At 42.1% G+C, this 24,968-nt stretch overlaps 1 protein-coding gene across 1 annotated transcript in view; it reads right to left on the minus strand.

The window, feature by feature from the left end:
- The window catches only part of SPICE1 (spindle and centriole associated protein 1), a 39,625-nt gene that overhangs the window by 2,739 nt on the left and 11,918 nt on the right, over nucleotides 1–24,968 (minus strand). The window contains exons 7-17 of the mRNA XM_054062889.1: nucleotides 24,755–24,897; nucleotides 24,379–24,519; nucleotides 23,327–23,592; nucleotides 20,309–20,440; nucleotides 19,488–19,635; nucleotides 16,971–17,195; nucleotides 14,552–14,946; nucleotides 13,186–13,357; nucleotides 11,539–11,641; nucleotides 11,119–11,206; nucleotides 2,825–9,781 (exon numbers count right to left, since the gene is read on the minus strand). Coding sequence (XP_053918864.1) covers nucleotides 9,728–9,781; nucleotides 11,119–11,206; nucleotides 11,539–11,641; nucleotides 13,186–13,357; nucleotides 14,552–14,946; nucleotides 16,971–17,195; nucleotides 19,488–19,635; nucleotides 20,309–20,440; nucleotides 23,327–23,592; nucleotides 24,379–24,519; nucleotides 24,755–24,897 — 1,867 coding nt within the window. The 3' untranslated portion in view covers nucleotides 2,825–9,727. The remainder of the gene's footprint in view (nucleotides 1–2,824; nucleotides 9,782–11,118; nucleotides 11,207–11,538; nucleotides 11,642–13,185; nucleotides 13,358–14,551; nucleotides 14,947–16,970; nucleotides 17,196–19,487; nucleotides 19,636–20,308; nucleotides 20,441–23,326; nucleotides 23,593–24,378; nucleotides 24,520–24,754; nucleotides 24,898–24,968) is intronic.

Raw genomic sequence — 24,968 nt, forward strand, 5'->3', positions numbered from 1 at the left:
TTGTCCTGTCCCCTGTCACTTGGGAGAAGAGGCCAGCTCCCTCCTCCCTACAACCTCCTCTAGAGAGCAATAAGGTCTCCCCTCAGCCTCCTCTTCTCCAGGCTAAACAACCCCAGCTCTCTCAGCCGCTCCTCATAAGACTTGTTCTCCAACCCCTTCACCAGCTTCGTTGCTCTTCTCTGGCCATGCTCTGGAGCCTCAACACCCTTCTTGTAGCAAGGGGCCCAGAGTTGGTCACTTCCATCAGAGATGGAGGAGTTGGACTGCTCTCTGGCATCGCAGAATCAAGGTGCAATGAGCATGCCTGCTTTTGGAAATGAAGGTGCTAGTTGATCTTTGCCTGTGCTGGGCCTGGAGAGCACACAATCTTGTTGCCACAGGTTAAGACTCAGATGACACAGTTTCTGCAAGCTGATGGTATGGGAGAATGTGACAGCTGCTGCAGAAAGACACCACCAATCCCCTGCTGTGGGACACTGCTTGGGATGGAGAGGGAGGACTTCTGCCCTATGATCTCTCAAACTTTCTACAAGGTATTTCTGGGCGTATGCACTCTTCGGAGAAACAGCTTCGTTACCAAACATCTCCCTTCACATAATCACCTTCTCTCTTTTAAATTTCCTAGTGGCTTTTTCCTTTCCAGGCTAGTGTTGAGTTTAAGTATCTAACCTAAACAGAAACTCCAAAGGCCTCATTTAATGTAAGCCCAAGTCTCTTTAATTTTCAAAGCAGACTCCAAAGTACATTTCTATCACCAGCTGTCACAGATCAAACTCATGCTCCAGCAGAAGGACTTAAGCCATTACAGTGTGACCTGGGGGAGATGAAGGCAGAAGGCAGCAAACCAGCATGCTTTGGCAGACTAAATGTGTGCTGCTCACTGAGTAATGGAAGAGGCGCAAACACCACACACAGGTGCTTGGCTTGACTCTGAAATTACAGTAAACTGGAAGCAGATAGGGTACAGGGATCTGGTAAGACATGGAACACAAAAAGCAAGCAGTAAAAGAGATGGGTGGATCTCTCTTGTCCTTCAGAAATGTCTCAGCAAACACGGAATACTAGGTGGTATAAACAATATCCCTTTAATTTGGAAGCAGGTCTTTGAAGACAAAAGCAGCTGCAGCTAAAACACCCAGCAATGCTTTTTTTGTGCAGACTTGTCCTTGCTGTGGCTTGCTTTCCCTTCCCACTGCAGATTTCCAGCCACCTGCTGCCACTTTCAGCTTTCTACTGCTATTTATATTCTTTTTAATCTGTCCTGAATCCAGCCTACATTGTTTGAAGGGAAGATGAAACTGGATTTTTTCAAGCCAGGTCTTCTAATGAAGCAAGTTCTTTGTGATGTCAGACCAGTAGCATTTTTTCACCTCCCCTTCAGTCATTTTTGAGACAGGGGAAATGATCTGAAAGACTGTTAAGGTTCTATGTGCAAAAGAAAATTGATAAATAAGACACTTAATACTCACTGAGAAGACAATGGAGCCATTCTTCTTTCCCTTCACTGCCTCACCATGAGAGAGAGGAGGATATTACAGTGGGATATTACGTGGGAATGCAGCTATTATGGTGGTAGTGGGAGGCAACTAGAAAAAGAGGGCAGGAATCCAGAGGAATACTGGCTGACTTAGTTCTGCTGTACTCGGAGGATATTACAGTGGGATATTACGTGGGAATGCAGCTATTATGGTGGTAGTGGGAGGCAACTAGAAAAAGAAGGCAGGAATCCAGAGGAATACTGGCTGACTTAGTTCTGCTGCACTCAGCTCCAGATTGTACGACTGAGGTTTGTGTATTTTGGGAGAACAGATCTTGCAGCAGAGAGTGTCCATGGGGTGAGCGTGTAACATCAGAATGTGCCTTCTAGTGGGATCCCTTTGAGACAGCATCCCCACCTGCAGCACGTTGCCCTAACCTTTCGCCTGCCCAAGCCTTTTTCCTGCCCCATGGCGCACAGGCTAAGCCCAGCTTCCAAGTGTGCGCAAGGGGAAGAGTGTCAGAGCGGGACTTTTCCTACAGCACTAGAAACAAAAACCTGGCCTTGCTGCAGGGCAGTGAGAGCGGGGAGCTCATTTAGATATGGTTTCTGGTCAGTGTGAGACCTGACAAAGCCATGTTTTTATGCATATGGACATGTATGTGTTTGTGTGTGTATAAAAAAATAAAATCTGACTGCCTGAAGGGAACTGCAATAGGTTTGCAGAAGGACTGGCTCCATGCAGGAGCAGATGTCAGTCAAATAAGAGTCAGCATTTCATTTCAGACATGTATGGGCCAGCCACAGTTGTGCATATCAGGCCAGCCTGCTTGTCATATTTGTTCTCAGGCAGGAGAGCTTGAGATGGTGGGCACAGCTCTGCATTCAGCAAAGCTCTCCTGCTTCCTCGTTTGCTTGACTTGCCCCAGGCTCCTCTTCCCTCATTCACCCAGCCACTTTCCTTTGCCTAATGCACTGCACTCTCTCTTCTTTATTTTGTTGGCCAGAAAGCAGAACTGTGTAGGGCAGGGGCAACCCAAACTCTCTTTTCCTTGCTATTGAGACCTTCTGCTGAACTGAAAAAATAACCAGAAAAGACGGGAAGGAAGACAAATACTGAGCTTTTTATTTAGATGTCCCAGCAGGAATTTAGGTTTCCCTGGATCTCTTTTCTACTCCAAAATGGCTCTTCCTAAGCATCTCACCCCCTATTCCTACATCAGAAACTCACCCAGCTGCTGTGTGGAGGAGCACAAAGGAGGCACTGACGGGCACCACAGAGACAAGGATCTTTTTGCTTTTTTTAAGCTTCTGCTGAAGCTTGCCAGACTGAAAACAGGTACTCACCCTTTTCCTCTTCGGTGCTTAGCTGCACACAGCAGTTCTCAAGAAGATGAGGCAAGACCGGAGATTGTGACTAATTGTTATTAGTGGTGGATTGACTCTACTCTGTGCCCTAAGGCAGGGGAGCAAATCCCGGCCAGGGCAGCTTTTCAGTTCAGCTCCACCCCACTCAGAGCTGGAGATCCACTTCTGTGCCACGAATGGAGGGTATTGCAAGTTAAAAGCACCTTGACTGTCATCTGGAGTCATGCACTACTTCTGTGCACTGCCTTTTACTGCCCGCCCCACGTCTTCTTTCTGTCCACTTGTAGAACTGGTGCATTTGAAGTGAAGGGTGAGAAACACTTGTGTTTTCTCGGCTCAGAAGAAACACTCCTGCACTTACTGAGATGTCCAAGAACTGGAACACAAGGAATATGTATTAATACTTCTATCTGCCTGCTATTAGCACAGGAAAGAGATTCTCTTCAGAGACTTCTGGGTTACCCTTCTGCGTCATGCAAAGACCCTTTCTCATTAGTGCCCCCGTGTTCAAGGGCCACAGGAGGGAAGACAAAAACCAGGAGGCTTGCAAATCCCGCCACAGGACAAGATCGTGTACAAGACAGCTGTCAGGATGCAATGTGCTCACCTAAAGAGCAGAAACATAAATACCATGAACAATTTCTTGATCACAATTTGTGCTTCCAAAGAGCAGACGTGGCCCAGGACCCCTTCACCTTGCATCTGCTCAGATGTAAATCTTCCACAGTGTCAAGGCACCGTATCTCTGACACCAGCCAGAAGGTGAGGTGTGGTTGTGCTGGGACTAGGAAATGTGACATTTTCCACAGCTTGCTCTGTGCCTCAGCTTCCCAAGCTAGAAAAACTGGAAAGCTTTTGTGGAGAGCTCTGTTCTTTTAGATAACAAACACTATGAAAAATGCTAAATGTGCATCACATGAAGGGACATCTTTAATATGTGAAAAACTATTCCCATGCCTCTTCCCAGAGAGACTGCTCTGGTGCAGAACTGTAATTCCAAACCAGCAAAGATGAGATTGCAGCAGCTGCGTGCCTCCTAGCCAACCTGCGCATCCTTGTTTTCTGTTAGGTACTGTTTGGGGGGCGTAGTTTATTTTTCCTCTCTCTATCCAGATTTGTTCTGTTTATCTCATTCCACATTCAAGGTGGCCCTGCAGAATGGGCAGCCATATTTGTGCCTGCACTTTCGTCTTGGCTAAAGACAGCAAGCACTCGTAGAGCTGTACCTGCTGCCCCCGACAGCCACCTCTTGGTCTAGCCAAGGGATTAGACCAGTAAAGTCTCATAGCAAAACGCAGTGCCCATGTTATGCAATACAACACCTTTGGGAAGCGAGCATAGAACATGTATAGAACAGCAGAGATTTTCCAGCTTTGAAGCACTGCTCTGACCTCTGCTCAGGAGAAGCAATGCTGGTTGTAGTGGAAATGGAGCACAGCCCAAGTAAATAAAAGAGGTAGGAAAGAAGTGTGTATGATGAGAGATGGTGTAGGGTTGTTTCTGGATCTCAGCAAGGCCCGACAAGTGGCTTAATAAAGTAACTTTTAATAAGACAGAATAATCTTATTGTAGTATTCCCAGATGCTGGGAACCCTGCATGGATTTCTCCCATGGCATGCTGCACAGGTCGCATCCATGGACAGAAGCTCCTTTTTGGTTAATGAAGCTACTATATGGTTTACTTAGAAGAAAAAAAAAATCTGTTAATCATTTCTACAGAAGGAAGAAGTTTGTGTAGGAACTTCTTGCTGCACTTTTAGATAAAAAGGCAAGGCCACGCAGATGGTGCAATCACTGATGCCAAGTGGGAGCTGCCTGCAAGCTCACTCGTTACGATAAGCTGGCTGCACTTATCCTGCTGCCAAATGGGACGTGCAGCGCCAGGCAGCCTGAATGCCATGGCACATGTGCAGTGCAGCACAGTGCAGGCTTGCCCATGCTCAGGTTAACTGTTCCATAAATACATAATGACATATATTTTTCCATCCAGCAGATCCATTCTTTAAACTTCAGCTATCTGTGTCCCTGGAGGCATAGCTTTATCACTGTGGCAGGCTAAAAGTGCAAGCCTGAGTGCTTGAACAGAATGTCTTGTTCTTAGAACATCGAGTTCAATAAGGGTTGTGCAGAGACTAGATTTAGAGAGACACGGGAGTTGTGCTGCTGCATGTAATTCCTCATTGAGCCTTAATAGTTTACAATATTTCCATTCAAAGGCACAAAGTAAGTCGTGCCTTCGGAAATGTATGGATGACCCTCTGAAAAAGCAGCTTGTTGGTCCTCAGTATGATTGCATGCAGGTATCACAAGGGAATGGTTGTATCTTACACTACAGACACTGCAAAGCGACATATGTGTGTCACAGCCAATCTGAATATCCAGACAGTGTTCTAGCTCTCAGGAGAACCATCTCTAATCCTGTGTGCCTGAAGTTTCCTTTCTTACACAAAACTCCTTATACCTCACATTCTTAAAGAAACAAATTGCAGATATAAGCATCCCAAACTTTGGCAGAAGCCAAAGACACTCGGATACCATGAGGTTCACTTGGCCTGAGGCATTTAAATTAATTGCACTATACAAAGATTTCAGCCTCAGAAAAAGTCCTGAAAAAAGTTAAGATAAATAAAGCAGCAAACTTTTATTAACTCATTAAGATGATACAACATCTTTCAGTAGTAAAATATCCCAATATTTTTGACCTATAGAGCTCTGCTCCTTCCTCTCCAAGGGCCCAGATGATGATCTGAGGGCTGGAGCACCTCTGTTATCAGGACAGGCTGAGGGAGTTCTGGTTGTTCAGCCTGGAGAAGAGAAGGCTCCAGGGAGACCTTACAGCAGCCTCCAGTACTGAAAGGGGCTACAGGAGAGCTGGGGAGGGACTTTTTACAAGGACATGGAGTGATGGGATGAGGAAGAAGGTCTTCAAATTGGAAGGGTAAGATTTAGGCTCAACATTAGGAGGAAATTCTTCACAATGAAGGTGGTGAGGCACTGGAAGAGGTTGACCACAGAAGTTGTGGGTGTCTCATCTCTGGAGGTGTTCAAGGCCAGGTTGGATGGGGTCTTGAGCAGCCTGGTCCAACGGGAGATGTCCCTGCCGATGGCAGGGGGTTGGAACTAGATAGGCTTTAACATCCCTTCCAACCCAGGCCATTCTAGGATTCTATGATCCTTAAATTAGAGCTTATTTTGTCATAGTAGGGTTCCCTTCTCTGTACTGTGATCACAGAGGTTCTTCAGGCTGTAAGCGAGACCTCCTTATTTCCACAGTTAAAAAGGCACAACAGCAACAGTTCCCAGCACCTCAGAAATGTAAGGCTACATCTTCATCATCAGGGGTGGCCAACTGAACACTCACCTGGACAACATAGAATCACAGAATCACCAGGTTGGAAAGGACCCACTTGATCATCGAGTCCAACCATTCCTAACACTCTCTTAAACCATGTCCCTAAGCACTTCATCAACCCGTTCCTTAAACACCTCCAGGGAAAGTGACTCGACCACCTCCCTGGGCAGCCTGTTCCGGTGCCCGATGACTCTTTCCATGAAAAATTTTTTTCTGATATCCAGCCTGAACCTCCCCTGGCGGAGCTTCAGGCCATTCCCCCATGTCCTGTCCCCTGTCACTTGGGAGAAGAGGCCAGCTCCCTCCTCTCCATAACCTCCTTTCAGGTAGCTGCAGAGAGTAATATGGTCTCCCCTCAGCCTCCTCTTCTCCAGGCTAAACAACCCCAGCTCTCTCAGTTGCTCCTTGTAAGACTTGTTCTCCAGCCCCCTCACCAGCTTCGTTGCTCTTCTCTGGACACGCTCCAGAACCTCAACATCCTTCTTGTGGTGAGGGGCCCAGAACTGAACACAGTACTCAAGGTGCGGTCTCACCAGTGCCGAGTACAGAGACAGAATAACCTCCCTGGACCTGCTGGTCACACCGTTTCTGATACAAGCCAAGAATCAACATGAATCAACAGTGTCAGATTGCCTTCTTCAAGGACTTGGCAATTCTGAATAGCTAAAGGTTTCAGAGGGAAACACTCCCATTTGGACTCTTCTGTTCCAAAAAGTGCCCACGGACTTTGCATGTCCTCCTAAGCCTTCATGTGAAACAACAATATCAGACCTACAGAATTTTCAGACTATTTAATATTTCAAAACCAAAATAAAGCCCAAACGAGGCAGCACACTGTACAGATTACCATGAAAGAGGAAACAATCATAAACCCAAGAAGCAAACCTAGAGATTTCCCATTTCCAAAACTAAAATGAAACTGCTATTTGCAATGAAGTTTTTAATTTAGAATTTTCTAATCAAAATACGTGCAGGAAACTTTCCCATGCGTCCAAGGGAAACATTTTCAAACTAATTCCTACATGGTACACCTGACAAAAGAGGAGGATGAGAGAAAACAAAGGTTGCAGAGCTCTTCTTTGTACCTGCTCTTTAATACTGTCCTTACCAAATGTCCTTCTGCTGACATTTAAGACAAGAAGGAAGAACATGAAAGGTCTGCGAAAAAAGGAAGCAAAGCAGTAAATTGCTTATTATGCAAAATCAGGAAGCCTTTGGCAATAGAACACACTGTACAGAGAGCACTGGACTAAGTAATACCAGTCTTTCTATGATTTAACACCACAGAAAAAAACAAAGATAAAATGAAGCCCTGAAACCTTCTCCTTCATCTGATATAAAAAATTGGATGTGCTACTGCTGGTGACAGCTGCAGTTTGTTGCTTGGTCTAGAATAGGCAATAAAACCCAACCCAAGCAGTAACACAGTGTCCCAGCAACTGCTTTCAGCTTTATACTTGCCTATGGAGCTCCAGCAAACACACTTCCACTGCATCCCAGCTGCAGCTCTTTTTAGCCATGAAACTCACGTGATCCCAGCCTGTCCCCTAGACAGCTGCCTAGCCCCAGTCTCAGGATGCGGAGGAATTGGTAGGAGGGTGACCAAAGACACCCAAGGACATGTTCCTGCCTTTTGGGATGAGCACAGAGCACTAAGTCTGTGTTGAAAGGGAGCTCTGGCACCAGACTGGCCACATCAGTGCAAGGCGGCACCTGGGCTGGTCATCTGTGCTGAGAGAAAAGAGCTACTAGTTTGAACACAGTTTTGTGGCTTTTGGAAGCTGGAGCTCTGCACAGTCCCACTGCTTCAGATGGCCACCAGCTGGGTGCTCTGCACCACAGACACTGCTTCATGGGTCAACTGGTCCTTCACTGGTCCTGACTCTGAGGCAGAACCTTCATTCCTCCTCAACCTGAGTCTTCATGATCTCGAAGAGACTCAGAACTAACCATGCAAAGGAAAACCAGCAGCATTTCTCATCTCACTCAGTGGTTTTAAGACTGGAATGCAGCTATAATAAACAAGTAGTTACTTGATAGAGCAGCTTCCTAGTTAAGGTAACCAGATGATGACCCAAAAGATTAATTCCAATCCTGTATTCCTAAGGATATCTCAGACATTACAAAGCATTTGTAGCAACTAGCTTGGAGGAAGTCAGAAACAATGCGTGGATGCTACAGTTATGTAGATCGTTCCTGCCTCTGCCTGAGTTGGGGTGTTTCTTCCAAGCGATTTTAACTTTGACTTCACAAAACACAGGACTATGAGCTTTCTTCACTTCCCAAAGTTAACACTGGAAAAAAAAAATAGCAGAAATGTCAATGAATATTTGAACAGGTCCTCTTTTGGAACCCATAATTTTTAGATTTTCTAAATCTGTTTAAAAGAAATGTCTCCCCTCTTAATAAAAAAGAAAAGGGAGGGGGGAGGAAAGGAAAAGAAGTATATTTTCTTCATTCTCCTAAAACTGAAATGATTGAAAGGATATTGGCTGGCCTCTTTCAGTGCCCCACCCCATCGATATCTTTGGGGGCAAACAACTCTTAAGAAAGGAAAAATGTTAAAAACAACTTTACTCAAAATCTGGTTTTGAGACTTGCAGATATTTTCTTCCCCAGACTTGCAGATTTTTTTCATTTTTCACATCTCCTTTACAAAGTTTTTTTGCCCAGATTACCTACACTGTAGGGAACAGACTTATAAGCATTTCCTCACAGTCCTGGATTTTATTGTTAATAATACAACAATGGCTACTTTAAAAAGTTAAAGAAAAACTATGTAAAAGCATAGTCATTAGAGTATTATACAGACACAAAACAAAGCAGCTTAATACAATTGTACAGCTTCCTATTGTTGCAAAGAGCATTCTTTAGTATATAGCAAGCAGAGATTCTGATTTCAACTTCAAGTAGTCACTTTATATTTACTATTAAAATATTAAATGAAAGCAATCCTCAAGTCCAGATGTAATCCCCTATATGTCAACTGCACAGAAAACACAATTTTTGGGAGCAACAGTAAACCACAGAAGGAACACACTATTTCCGATGCAAATTCTTATCCATCAGGAACAGACTGTCTCCCTAATCTCCAGACTGCTTTTGGCCATAGGAACATTCTCTCATCTCAGCTTTTCTTGATTTTTCCACTCCCATATCTTGTGCAAATATGTGCTCCAGAAAGTTTCACGTGTATTTGCTACAACTTCCAGTCTTCAGCATTTCCAATACAGATATCAGATGCTCATTGGTATTGCTGCAGCAGCCTTGGTACACCATCATGTGAAAGATGCATTCAGTGAAACCAGGCAACATCGCAGCAGCATGGCCAGTTCAGAAATTCACTCCAAGGACTTCCTGGAGTGTTCTGTATGGCACAAATACAATAAGCATAGGGACCTTTTTTATACTAACAACACTGACATGAAAGCACTTTAGAGTTGAACTGTACCACTGGAGAATGGGGCCATTGCGATCTAATTGTGATTCACCAAAAAGATTTAAAAAATTACATTCGAGCACAGCTTCCTTTATGTAATGTGTGTTGACAATGCAAACCAGCCGCCTTCTTTTTGCTTTTCCACCTGCAAATCAAGAAACCAATTGAAATTCATATATCATATATTTCCCACAGAGTCGCTGGTTAGCGACTGTATTGTTTCACCAATACGTAGTGATTGTTTGCCATTGGCACCATGGAGGCTGTCATACCACCTACTCTAGACACTCAGTTTAAGCCACATCTTCCTTAAGTATTCCAAATTTCCCCTCTGGTGATACATAATTCGTTGTCAGGATAGGAAGTCTTGGACTCTGACTTTGTTTCTCTTTATCACTTCTAGTATAGGTTATTTTGGCCATTAGAAAGATGGCATTGATACCTTGATCACGGCTGCTTTCAAGCATACAAACAGATCTTTGACTGGTTTACCAGACTGTACTACTGCTTGGAATTTCCTAAGAAAGCATCTTGCTGTAGTCTCGCTGCACATAAGGAATCAGAAATCTAGACTCGTGATTTTTCTTTGCATTTGGATTTACTCATCCTTCAGCAACTGACCTGTGCAACAGCTAGGTGAGAGCTCGCTTGCCTCTTATGTGGGGCTCCATCAGTACATCGTAAGAGTTACCTGAAAGTCTCTGGAGCCACCAGTGAAACACTGCTACAGGTAGCCAGTTCCAACACATGAAGAGGCCACAGCAGAAAATGTAGTTACATGATTATTCACTTGTAAATACCAGCTCTGTCGCTACCACTCAGGCCTTCCCTTACCAATTGTCCAGAACGCAAACCACCATGAATCAGTTACTATTAGAATCACAGAATCGTAGAATCATTAGGTTGGAAAAGACCTTTGAGATCATCAGCTCCAACCGTACCTGTCCACTACTAAATCATATCCCTAAGCACTTCATCTACCCGCCTTTTAAACACATCCAGGGACGGTGACTCAACCACCTCCCTGGGCAGCCTCTGCCAGTGCTTGAGAACTCCTTCTGTGAAGAAATTTTTCCTAATGTCCAACTAAACTTCCCCTGAAGCAGCTTGAGGCCATTCCCTCTTGTCCTATTACTTGGGAGAAGAAACCAACACCCACCTCTTTACAACCTCCTTTTAGGTAGTTGTAGATAGCAATAATGGCTCGCCCCTCAATCTCCTCTTCTCCAGGCTAAACAACCTCAGTTCCCTCAGCCGCCTCTTGTAAGACACATTTCTCCAGCCCCTTCACCAGCTTCATCGCTCTTCTCTAGATGCATTCCAGGACCTCTCTTATAGCGAGGGGCCCAAAACTGAAGACAGTATTAAAGGTGCAGCCTCTAGCTTCAGCATATTTAAGGTATGACTAAGCTCTCTTCCCCTTCTTTATCTGTCTCGCTTTTTGCTTATATGACACTGCTGGCTGAAGATTTTCAGTCTTACCTTTGACCTTTGGCAGATCGGAACTAATTTCACACTTTCTGACGTGTCACTTAGGGGTGAAGAAGATTTACTAGAGTCACCTACAGACCTGCAGACATGCAAAATGAGATTGACAAAGTGAAAAATGGAAGTGACTCCTAGAATCACGTCTCAGATCCTGAGTTAGGACCCCTCATCAATAACCTTCAACAACCCATGTCATCTGTTTTAGATCACGTTGCAGGGATTTAAAATATAAAGCATAGAAGCTGTGAAAAAAGCTATTAGACCTATGTCCCAATTCCAGAGAGTTGTGTGATGAAGTCAGGAAGAGTCCACAGCGCCAAAGAAAAACATGGCAATTTTTCCTTTGTGTTCAAATTCTGCTGCATGGGCAATCGAGACACTACAAAAATGAAATAGTAAAGAGTTAACTTTTACCTTCTTATACTGGTCATACTGGTAGAGGAAACACTGTCTTCTTTGGAGCCGTCCATAGCAACTGCCATGGGAATGGACACTTCGATTGTCCTCCTTGCATTTTCTAGGTAATAAATAACAGAGTCTGATGAGAACACAGCAAAATTGCACAAAATTAATTTAATTTTCCCATTTTTTGAGGGGCATCATGCAACTCTTCACAATTGCATAGAATATAAAGATCATATGGAAAACATCAAGCTAAACCTCAACCCCATAAGCACTCTCTGAAAATGACAGATACTGAAAGCAGACACTCAAAGCAACTATGGACAATGGGCACAGATAAAGAATGATTTTTCCAGGGATAAACCTGGTTTTGGCAATCAGAGGCTTAAGAGACTTCTGATTTTTCTACTTTGTTACTTTCAGATTTTATTTTGCTTGCTGCATTTATGTTACAACAGTCACAGAAGTCTTAAAAGCGTTACGATCCCACTGCATGAGTCACTGCATATGCACCTGCATGCATATGCACCCATACGTTACCTCGCCTCCTCCCCCTCCTTCCTCTCTCCCTCAAGTCCTTCCCTCTACACATCCTCTGCGGTTTAGGAAGGGGGAAAGGGCAGATGTCTTAGATAAAGCATATGTAATGCTCACGTGCAATTCTGCCTGTAAATTCAATGACTACACGTAAAGACAAAGCGGCCCTCACCCACTGGAGAGTATTTTCGTTCAAAGTTACACACCGCAGCTAATGTATGGATCTTGAATCAGCAAGACTAAAGAATTAGAAGGTGGCTCTGGGGAGATTTTATAGCAGCCTTCCAGTACCTGAAGGGGCTACAAGAAAGCTGTGAGGGACTTTTTGCAACGGCATGGAGTGACGGGACAAGGGGGAATGGCTTTAAATCGGAAGGGGAAGATTTAGATAAGACATTAGGAAGAAATTCTTTATGCTGAGGGTGGTGAGGCACTGGCACAGGTTGCCCAGGGAAGCTGTGGATACTCCATGCCTGGAGGTGTTCAAGGCCAGGTTGGATGGGGCCTCGGGCAGCCTGGCCTGATGGGAGGTGTCGCTGCCCATCAGCGGGGGGTTGGAACTAGATGATCTTTAAGGCCCCTTCCAACCCAAACCATTCTATTTTTCTATAAGAATATCCTCTTCACTTATTTATCTCTTCAGGTGGCTAGAAGATTCAGTTACTTCTTTCTATTATCTCTGCCAGTAACTCAGCAAGGCAGGCTGATAGAGCACCCAAAGGGCAAAATGTGGTTGAGAATTGGATAACCACTCTGCCATGATTTCTAGAAGCCTGATGTAAGTGCCTAATCATTTTATAAAAGAGAGACCGATTAAAAAGCCCGGCTCCAACCATCAGTGACTATGTAGCAGAACTGTTCTGTAGACAAGGACATAACAAAGAACAGCTTTACCATGACACATGATATTTGCAGCAGTTTAACTTCTAAGAAACTAACTGTAGGAGAAGTTTAGCATATATATTTTTAGCTCTCTGAGGTAAGGAGTGCTTGTAGGACACAGCCATTTACACCAAGTGTACTGCTGACCACAACTGCTGATTCAATCAGATAAAAGAGAAGTGCCAAAAGAGGAAAAACATTGTCTTGCTACTTTTGTTTCTCCTGAAGCTAGGTACTCACCAGTATAATTTAGGGATGGGGGCACAACAGGAGATGTCCTCGGAGGGACTAGATCGGCAGCAGCCAATTTCTGCTGGTCTATCAGCTGCAACAGTTTATCACGCGCTTCTGTACTCTGACGATTCAGCTCTGCTATTCTTTCCTCCAAGCTCTTTGATATCACTAGATGAGTCTGCTTGGATAACTGGATAATTACTTGCAATTAAAAACTTACCATTTGCACTTTCAAGTAGAGCATGCAATAGATTTCCAGTACTTTTATGCATTTAATTTTCAAACTGAAGGTAAACACAATTACATAGCACCTCCTGTGAAAAATCTGATTTTGTCCTTTCCACTGTCCTGTATTTAGATTCTTAATTGACAAACACAACAACTTTTTAAATTGGTCTTCCTACAAATAGGAAAAACACAGCTATTATCTGTTTTATTAAAAAAAAAGAAAAGAAAACCCTGAACCATCCAGCAATTAACCATAATTAAGAAAATATTTATCAGAGAGAGATATATTCAAGATGGTGTGGGGAACCAAAAGCAGATTTCTAGCAGAAGTATCCTGAAATCCATCTTTAAAGCAGGTTTTCATCCACTCTGACCTCAGCCTACATTTACAAGAGAAAATTTAAAATCTTTATGATCTTTAATTGAAAAGTAATTCAGCTGCTGCAACGGAACAGAAGTGAAGATAGCAGCAAGGGCGGGGATTAGGCATTTCTGTGATCTTAACTCCACTCACTGGGGTGCCACTGAACAGCTGCTTAGTTGCAGATGAAAGGTTTTCTATGTGAACTGAAGCCTTCAACTTCTCTCTTTCCCAAAAATGCTGGGATTTTCACCACACAGAAGACTGACAAGAAATACCCAACTAGTACATACACTACAATCAGGTATTTGCAAGAGATGTACTTGTACCCACTTTAATCTCAAGGGCTTTTGGGTCACAGTAGCAGAAGAGAATGTATGGCATGGATTTAAATACGTATTTTACAGAGCTTGATAAGAACCTATTGGTTGGTGCAGAGCTTTCACTGTTAATATTATTCAAGCTACAAGAGGTATACCCGATCAGGTTGCAATCAAACCTCTCTCTTTGCAGCATAGCCTTAGCCCAAGCCGACAGATGTGCTGCGCACTCTTCAGCACTCATATACAACATAGGCCCAAAATGAGAAACTATTGTTGAGCTCCTTAGGGAACGATAAAATCAAAGTCTCCAAGAAAATGAATGGAAAGAATATTTGTTTTGCTACTCTTTTCCTTAAAACAACTGACAACAGGAAGGCAACAGCCTGAAAGGATCAGTAATCTATGGGAAAGCAGATCAGCAGAAAGGGAATCTAGCCTTCCTTTTCTGTTAAAGTCTCACCTGTCCTTGTGAAGAGTCTGGAGCAGGACTAGCATTTTGTATTGAGTCCGGCTGATGTAAGCAGTCACTTGTGTCTTCAGAGAAGCCTTTGAATTTGCTCAGTTGAGCTTTAATTAGAGCATTCTGCCGTGTAAGCTCAGCTATCTGTCCCAGCAGATCACCACTTTGAAATAACTCTTCAGCTCTGCTGTTTTTCCTAGTGTCACCTGGGCAGGACAGACTGATTTTCATGTGGGAACTCTCCAAGTCTTTGTCTGAGGGAGAAACTGGTTGCCTTTGAGAGATGAAATGGTTTTCCTCGGTTGTGCTCTGTGTTCTCAGGGAGGAAGGTGAGCTCCTTTCCTTGCAGGGCTCTCTTTCGGTGTTTTCAGGAGAATTAGAAGTGGCTGTAAACACTACAAACAAGAAATAAAGAAACAGTAAGGAAAGAGATGTGAGTCTTACCAACAAAATTAACAGTGACTTTATTGCATCACAGTAGTAACAATCAAGCAGGAACTTGTATTATAATGTGTAGCCTGAATGGTGTTATGTTACTCATCAAAATCACTGTATGCAAGATCCCGCTGCAAGAACTCACAAGGTTTAGTATTTTCTATTGCAAATAGTCTTAAATTTACATAATTTAATTAGAGATTAAGAGAGAAATCAGGCAGAAGAAAAGTTGTTTTGAACTTCTTAGCTGACAATCAAACATTACTTAGATCAAACATTACTTCTTAGTGAGACCTCCACCTCCCAATAAACTCTAAGTTCATGTTTCAGTTCTTATATTTATACTGGGCTGGTAACAAAGCTTTTAGAATAATAAAAGAAAATAATACAAAACTTTTGATATAAAAATAAACTAACTATGTACTCGGCGCCCCAGAAAGGGGAAGCACTCTAGCCAACAACAGTACTGAGGTATCTTCTGCGGTCATCACTAGCAAACCAATAACACACCAAACACCACCAAATATATTACCGCACTGTAAGCTCCTACATGTTAAGTCCAAGTTGAATTTTGTGCTCAAAAACAGGTTTTCTATGCTTATCATGGGCACCAAAGAGCCCATTCCTTCCCAAGCTTTAAGCTTTTGCCTCTTGAACACAGCATGACATTTACAAATGTACACGTAAATCTGGTTTATGAGTATTTTTTCAGAAAGAAACATTCTAGAAGATTAACATTTGGTGAACCATTTAGCATGCTTAATGGTCTTAAAAGAGTAACAATACATTTCTCACATAGCTGAATTATAGTGAAGTCTAGGAATACAGTTTTACATTTTTATTTCAAATGACAGACGATATCTGAGAGTTCTCAAGGGGACTGAAGCCAGATGCTGTTCTTTAGTTCACTTCCTCTTGATTTACTATGTGCCTCCTTGCAGCACAGGTGACCACCAAAAGCTTGAACTAGGTAATAAGCTTCCAGTTGTCCTGCCAACTCCTCAAAACAAAAGGACTTACGAGTGAATTTTCTGACTTGGAAAAGAGTACAATGCAACACACATGAAAGTAGGGAGAAAAATGGAGGAGGGAAGGCACAAAACCTCAGTACCGTGTCTTAATCTGCCTCTCAAAACAGAGGGTTACAGGAGCCTAGCACATTCAGTAAGATGCATGTGGTTACAGACAGTTGCAGCAGGAAACAGCTAATTTTAAGAGTCACAAGGGTCCTCCTTTCTGCTCACTTCGTAAAGTTTAAATGAGAAATACCTTCCCTAATAACCCCAATGAACTTTTTCATCTCAATAACCAGAACTGAGCTACAGACGTGAAAAACTCCTGAAGCCTATAGATACTGATACATGACTGAGTTAATTCGGTTATCTGGCACCACCTAACTTCACACAAAATTTCTTTAGCTACTTCCTGCATATTAAGAGAAACCCTATGGAAACCTGGTCCCAGAGCTTTTAAGAAAAGCTTTGCTGGGAAGATTGGCTCAAAGCAAGAATACACAGCCTACAGACACGCTGGTTTGTCTGCAGCATGGGCTGCCGAGGCATTAAATTTCCAGTCTCCAGTGGTCCCACCATTAAAGGTGATGGCACCCGATTACCTCACCAGCAGACGGAAATCTGAGACGATGTGCTGTATGTCACAGACAAAGAGCTACAGCAAATCATGCAGAAATGACAATCAAAACTAATACAAAATAAAAATGCCAGTCTGAATTGCCACTGACAGGACTGCAGACAGTAGACTGAGAACAGTAGGGGATAAAGTCTAAAGGAAATCTAGCAACAGGCACAGAAAGAAAAGAAACACATACCTGGGTGCAGAAGTAGGATATTCCAGCTACGGGGCCAATGGGTCTAAGCATACAGATTAAAAATATTTCATAGAAAATACATCTCCAGTGGTAGTGCAAGACTGAAACAGTAATACACTACAGACTCCCAAATCTACTACAGACAGAGAGACTCACTGTGCTGGTGGGGAGACAATTCCTGACTGTTCATCTGGCGAGGTGGTGACAACAGCACAGCTGGCTGGTAGATGTGAGCTGGCAAGCTTCTACCAGATCCTACACCATCCAAGGCACCTGGCCTCAGGGAAAACTTGAAAGGAAGTTCTTCCTGTGGGAATTTCAGCCTATTTTCTCTGTTGCCTGCATCAGTCCTAGGCTCAGAATAGTTCAAATCATGTTTTTCTAAAGAAAAAGAAAAAGCAAGGATAAAAGTTAAGAAAAAACAAACAAACAGAAAGAAATAAAAATTAGTTTTATCGCAATAGCAACACAGGGGAAAAAAAATCCAATAACTACCCTTACGTTCAGGTATCTGAAAAGGCAGATTAGGGTACGTTCCCAACACACTCCTAACTTCCCTCTGATCCCCAGGTACAGAACTCTTACTGGAGCATAACATAAACCTTTACAGGCCTTAAAAGCAAGAAGAGCACTGACACAGAGCCTGACAATTTCAGGATACTAGTAAGAGGTCTGTTTGTAGCCCATGCAAGACACATCACTTTGAGGAACAGGCATTTAAATGAGGTGCATTTGGTAATATTCTTTTGAGGAGAACAGACCTACTGGCTTGTCCTAATGCCCCTATATCACAGATTTGATGACAACGAAGGTGGAGTAGAAAACAATTTGAAGCTTTTTCGTGCTCTCTGATGATCTTTTTATGACTGCATTCAAATCAGACATCTGTTCAGTAAAAAAGGAAGATACGGTTCTGTAATAGTTAGTCTGTGTTGCAATAAATTTTAAATATACCAGGGAGGCACAAAACAAAAAGCATGAAATCAACGTTGTAGCTAGCTCTGAGACCACAGTAATTTTAACATGCTTACGTCCATTGCTGCATCAGTGCTATCTTTGAATTCTCCCTTCATGATTTTGTTCAGAACATTTGTTCCCGAACAGAAATTAGTAGGAAATTAAGCAGAGCATATCTGATCCCAAAATGCAAGGGACAAAAAGGACCCTTCAAAGACAAAGAGCCAGAAGAGGCTAATTACATAAAATATTGCTTCTGGTTCGTATTACTGAGATTCTAAGATTGAATTTACACCTGCCACCCACAATTCAATGACCCTGGCAAGAAATGAGAAAGATCTTCCAGCCCTGTTTCACTGTATAGAACTGCATTTCCAAAGTATCCTCCTCACATGCTACTTCCCACTATAATTTCCCCCCAGCTCCTCTCTCAGCCACTCTTCCTGTCTCCAGAGCAGTCCTATGTTAACCTAAATTACGTTTTCTTTGCTAAAACCATGTCTCTCAAATGTTTTGTATCCAGTCAGATGCCTTAAAGGTACAAGAGATCTCCTTAGGGAGGAAGAAGTACTTTTGTAACCTTAAGAAGCTTTGCCCTCAGGAAGTTTTCCTGAGAAGATAGACCAATAAAGAAAGATGATTTGGAAATTCTTGTCCTGCGGAACTGTTGAATAGGAAGGTGTGTGTGTCTGTGTTGTGTTTTGGTAGCTTTTTATTGTTGTTGTTTGTTTGTTTTTGAGGGGTACTTTTCTGACTGTTTGGGGTTTATATTGTGGGGTAAGATTTTTTGTTTGCTTTTATAAAGCCTGGGTAAATCACAAAAAAGGTATCTAACATGCAGCTTTGTCCTGAGAACCACACAGAAACAGTCAGGAAGAGAGTTTTTGACCACAAAAATGTCCACAAAACCAACATTTAGCTAAAGAATAGAAATAGCTCCAAGGAATCTTGGGATTTACTAGGAGTTACTGATCTTAACAGCAAAAATGATGCATTTAAGCAACCCACTGGGGAAGACACTTGGGAGAAAATTCCATGTAAGAAAGATTGTAAAAAGTACAAGGCAAATCATGTGTGGTTTGACCATCAATGCCACTGGCTTAACACAGCCTGTGTCTATGTTATAGATCACCCAACTGGTCTTTCACGTCTGAAGAATCACAAACAGCAAGAAACAGACTTCTGCTGGGTTAGTTAATAGGTCAGCAGCGACCTCCAGTGTCTCATGGAAGAAACTATCTCATGTTGTCTGGCTGCCTCACCAACAGAAAGGCTGGATCCTGATTCAGTTTGGTTTGGTTTGGTTTCTTTTTAAGGACTCTCAAAATAAACCTAACATTGTGAGTCATCTTAATGGGTGAAAGCTACTCCCTCCTCTTTTATTTTATTATAAAATATTAAGGAACACTTAAAGCTCAAGCCCAGGACTTGGCTAAAAGGTTCATCTTGAAGTCCTGATCCAGACAGAAAGACGACAGTGGGTGATGGATTACAACCTATAATAGTGTTAAAAAATAATCTGTAGCAAACTGCTTGTGCTTACAGTAGAACCCATGGCATAAGGATTTCTACAAGTGAGATTCACGGTCAAGCAAGAGGTATTTATTCAAGTAGACATCTATTAAATATCTGCTAATACCAAAATATTAGATTTTTCACTAAATGGATAAACTAGTGACAACTCCCATTTCATCCTCCAAGCATGCATGCACACACCTTGGCCATCCACTGCTCCGCTGCTTGCAATTCCAAAATGGTTTGGACTTTGTTCTCTTGTAGGTTCTACCAAAGGGAGGCCTCTAAATGCTTGTGTGAGAGAAATAAGCTGTTCATCTGTTACTGTCATGTATTGCTGAAGCTTATTCTAAAGGAGGAAGGAAAAATAAAGTGAGAGAGAGATACAGAAATCTGTATTATAGCAACAGGAACTAGATTACGCCACAGGCAGCTCTGAGAAGAAATTTGGTCTCTTCATACCATTGCATGAATTCATGGGATCCCAGTGAGGTATTAAATATTGGTGTCTCCATGTTTCTCATTTATTTTCTCTTCTGCCTCAAAGAAATTGTTTGGCTTTCTCTTATCCTAAGTCATCACCCCACTTCTCTCCAACACAGCTTTATTGCTTCATTTGCAAATGTAATCACTAAACAAATCTGTCTCTATTACAAACTAGATAAAAGGGAAAATGTAGTATTATATCCAGTCTACTCTGTTGCTCTCACAGCGTTAACAGTATAGATGTGTGGAGGCAGATGCTTAAACCTTTAGATTGGTAAAGCTCAGCTCAATGAAACTAGCATTTTCTCTGGATTTAAAGTTATATATCATAGAGGAATGTAAAATGTTGACTTTCCAAACACTCCTCTCTTCCCCTATGCCTGCTATTATCATTCTCAGACTCCTCATTCAATTTTATCATTTTCTTCCTGTTTACTGTTAAAATCTCCTGAATAGATGACAACACATCTCAATGCACAATTTGCAACTACTCAGTATTCTAACAAGACATCGTCAGGGGGATGGGGGCTCAGTACCTGTATAGCAGTGCTTTCTTCCCTCAGTAGAAGTATTTCTGCAGTCAGAGCATCAATCAGTTCTCTATGTTCATTCAACATCTGCTCATGGTGCTGCCTCATCACCTCTTTCTCACGCAGCTGCATTTCACTCTAAAGAGGAAGAAAAAGTTAAAAAACCACCATAACCAATTCAGATTCATATTTGGAAACAGGAACTGCATCATATCACATAATCCTGTAACAGCACTTCCCCCTTTTTGCTAAATTGACTTCATTACTTTTACAACAAAACTCATTTTTCAGGGCTTGAGAAATGTCACGGAGCTTACTGTTCCTTGTTTTCCACTCCAGAACACTATAGGGAAGTCTACACATCCTTCTTCTGCCTTTACAACTTTTACAGGCTGTAACTACAAGTATTATCTCTGCATATGGACAATGTTTGTCAGTCACTGAATCTTCATGCAGCAATCATATAACTTCAACTGTGCTGATGCTTGACAGTATTCTGTGCTACTTGTGCCTATTCTTTCATTTCCTTAGTTCAATAATGAGAACAAATTTACCTAGAGAAAGGGGAAAGCGTTTACTTTCTAATGTTTTCCTTCAGAGACAGAAATTCTAGAGGGTTTAATTTATTGTATGCTTTTTAAAGAAGACAAAAAGGTTTATTTGTTAAGTAGTCCACTTGAGCAAGAGGCAAAAGCCCTCACAGTGAAGAGCCTCTTGCCCTTGACAGATATTATACAATCATAGAATAGTTTGTGTTACAAGGGACCTTAAAGATTATCTAGTTCCAACCTCCCTGCGATGGGCAGGGACATCCCACTAGATCAGGCTGCTCAAGGCCCCATCCAACCTGGCCTTGAACATCTCCAGGAAAACTTGAGCTTCTCCTTCGAGCATGAATTATCAATCTATTATTTTAAGATAGGCAACTGCAGTAGCTGGGCTTCCTGACACAAGAATCTCTTCCACCTTTTATGGGTAAATGGAATACACAACTGCCATTTCTTGGACCATTGTAGCTGAAAAAGCAGCAGCTACAAAGTCATAAACATGACCATTAGCAGATGGAGCCCTTCCCCATCTGGTTTCCTGCACTTACTCAAAGGAATCTCTGGATAAGAGAACTACATCCCATCTCCAAAACGTGAAAGAAATTCTGAAAATCAATTGGAGTATTCTTTTCTGCTGCACAGACAAAATCAGAGCATGAGCTGCCCATACCCTACCATAGATTGTTTTCTGCTGGCATCAGGACCAGAAGTAAAAAACAACCACAGAAGAAATGGTAAGATAACTGTTCTGCAGCCACATAAAGTGAATGAATAAATAGATAATTTGGAGAATAAGCCACAGATACTGTCACTAGACACAAAGACAGGCAGATAAACCTCATGTAAGCATATCACAGACAAGCCATCCATCTTTTGGTTCTCTTCCACCTAGAGAGAACAGCTTTTCTGTATTGATCCAAGCGAAGAAGGCTGGCACAGAAAATAGAAAAAGCGTAGACAGACTTATCTTTTTAGAAAGGAAAGACAGCACAAAATAAGAACATTAATCCTGGTAGCAGTGATGAAGCCTACTGATGCCTTAGATCATCTGGATGAGCTATTGTATACAATCATCCTACACAGCATTAATCTAGTCTTTGAGGAAAAGCTTCCAAGCAGCTACGTGTTTTACATTTATGCCTGGGGAAGAGTGTCAGGGTTAACAGCTGTGTACACCCATTCCTACCTTCAGGTAGGATTTGGGTGTGGTATACCCTGAAAGAAGTTTCTTCATTCCAGCCCATTGCCGGGTGTGCCTCTAATCTCATCAGCTTTGTTTAACATCGATATGCAGAAGAAGTGACAGAGAACATAGCAACACAAATTAATGTAGTATGTGTACACTCTAACTTTCTGCCTTGTGAATCTGGCAAAGAATTAGCATTCTTAGTAGAATGGGGAAAGAAAATAATTCTAACATTTAGCAGATGACATTGAAATTCATTTAGGAACCAAGTCAGGTTTTTAGTATCTCCAGAGAAGGAAACTGCACAATCTCTCCGGGCAGCCTGTTCTGATGGTAGTGGCTTTTTACTCTTCAACTGATAATTTAACACTTGCCTCCAAGGCAGGTCTTAATCAAAGAAGAATTTGCTTCCATATAGATTAAATTCAGGGTAATACAAGGAATAAATTGTTATATATCCAGACAGCAAAAAATTAAAATAGGGTGGTTTGGGTTTTTTTCCCAAACGGTTATACACTATGAAGAGGAACTAAAACAGGACAGTTCCACATTCACCAGAAATTCATTGCATTTGCTATGAAACAGAGCACTGGGAGTTAGATAACATTTTCTGCTGCATCTATTAAGAGCACAGGAATCATCACAATCTGGTTTAATTTCACACAGGCCAATGAGCCACTGCTATATCTTGAGTAGCTCTAGGTTAAAGATGAAAAAAAAAAAGCATTCTTTATATTTCTTTTTTAAAAAGGACTTCTACACAGCTTACAGGTTGTCTTCCCTATGGAATTCCACAGTAGCTGTGCACTGCTATAGTGACCACTTCACATCATTATTGCTTAAGGTGAAGTTGCTGCTATGGATGGAAAAATGAGAGCTCAGGAATCCCTCAAAGAAAACCGGGGATTTGGGTTCAGCACGCTAATGACAATAACACCGCCTTTGGGAGGGAAAAGAAGAAAATTAATTTCTAAACAAGGCTGTAGTTAATACCCTGCTACAAGTTGGAACATATTTAAGCATCAAATTTAAAATAATTTTAACTGGTATTTTCTGCTAAAGTCACTGAGACTTTCATTGCAGTCAAGTCCTCCCTTTTCATTGGGGATACCTGTTTCTAGCAAACTCTAAGTTTTAACTCTTGATTGCAGGCAATCCAAATAATAAGCACTGATAATCAGACTTCCAAGTAAAGTGGTCAGGGGCCAGGAAAGACCAAAGTTCACATCTATAAAGTAACTTTATAGCCTTTTTCATTCATTCTACCTAAGTAATTTGAAGTCTTCTCACCTCTCTGAGGTAGCGCATCAAACGACAGAGCGAGTTTACCAGTGACAAGGTAAACCCAGTGAGGCCTTCACTTCTTTCAGTTTTTTGAACCTCACGACCTGTACATCGCTCATACTCCTCCAATTCATGCTCCACGTCATGTATCATGCGGTTGAGAATGTCTAGGCCAGACCTGTTGTCCCTCTGAAGGTCAATGGGGATTGAATTGCCTGGAGAACCACCTCTCCTTTGTCTTGCAGAGTTCTGCACAGCTTGTTTTCTTTTCACTGAGGGAAAAAAAAGGTGTCATTGGAATTTCAACTTGTATAGAAAGCTTTGCAATACCAGTGAAATGATATTGTTTATTGAAGTAAATTAAAGGAGAGGCCCTTCTTGCCCTGAGCTGAAATGAATCATCAAAGAACAGCTTCAGTCATTCTAGTTACGTTCAGATCATCAAAACCCATTTTCTGCCACCACACTCAAGTACAACACTGCTCAGGTACAACTGTTCGGTGCTTTCACCTTAGATATCCATTTATACATCCCTCCTTCTCAGCTAAAAGCATGGAAACAGTTTGCCAGTGAACAGCCAGTGAAAAATACCAGCTGCTTTCAGGTCTCAGATCTAGTGAGCAGCTCTTTTACAAAAATCCTTTCATGTTACAATTTGTATCGGATATCAGTCACGCAGAATATGGTGACTGAAATGCATCCTAAGTCTGTGCAGCAGAGAACAGACAGATGTATCAGAAATAGAAAAGGCCTGTACAGGAGAGAGCTCCATGGCTAGCAGGATTAATGGGCAGCATCAAAGGGCCGTATTTATGGTTCCCAGATTCCTATGGACTTTGTTTTGCCAATGATCATGAAAAATACAGGGGAATACACTATGCAAGTGGCCGTGGAATGTCTGTAGAGATACTCAAGACTTGTATGGATAAGGCTCCTTCCAAATCAAACTTTAGGGTTAGCCCTGTGATGACCTCCAAAGATGTCTTTCAACCTACGTTTTCTTATGATATTAAGGACCTTGGTCAAAGGGAGGTATGTTATTTTTAAAAGTACTAAACCTGTTACTGCAATTTGCTTCTGTTTCCTTGAGTTCGGGTTCAGCACTTGTCTCACAGTGTCAGTGGCATCTACAGTCTCTTCATTGTCATCATTCTGAAGTCTTGAATGGATTCTCTTTACTACATTGGTAGCATTGAGGGCTGATTTAAACACAAAACAACAAAAAAATGCACACATGAAATATTTCAGTTATGTTCTTAATAGTAATGTGCTATAAAGTAATTTTATTAGAAGAGCTGGCTTTTTAGTCTGGGAATTTACATCAGTCAAATTAACACATCTTTGTCTTTCACCCCCACCCAGGAAAGGAATTCCAGCCAGGATCCTATGGAAAGCCTAACAACCCTTGAGAAGCTGTGATTTGGCAAATCTAACCTGACTGATCCAATGATGGAGAAACAGTTGCTGGAGTCAAAGGCACATTTGTTTCCTGTGATAAGGTAGTTTTTCTCATATCCTTATCAGCCCACAACTGAGAATTGACATGGGAGTTTTCTTCTCTCAAAAATCGAAGTAGCCTACATTCAAAACAAGCATAACAGTGAGTTCTAATAGGATGATAGTGCGATTCTAGAATATCTGTACAGTC

Source organism: Cuculus canorus, chromosome 1, assembly GCF_017976375.1.
Source record: "Cuculus canorus isolate bCucCan1 chromosome 1, bCucCan1.pri, whole genome shotgun sequence".
Classification (NCBI taxonomy): domain Eukaryota; kingdom Metazoa; phylum Chordata; class Aves; order Cuculiformes; family Cuculidae; genus Cuculus; species Cuculus canorus.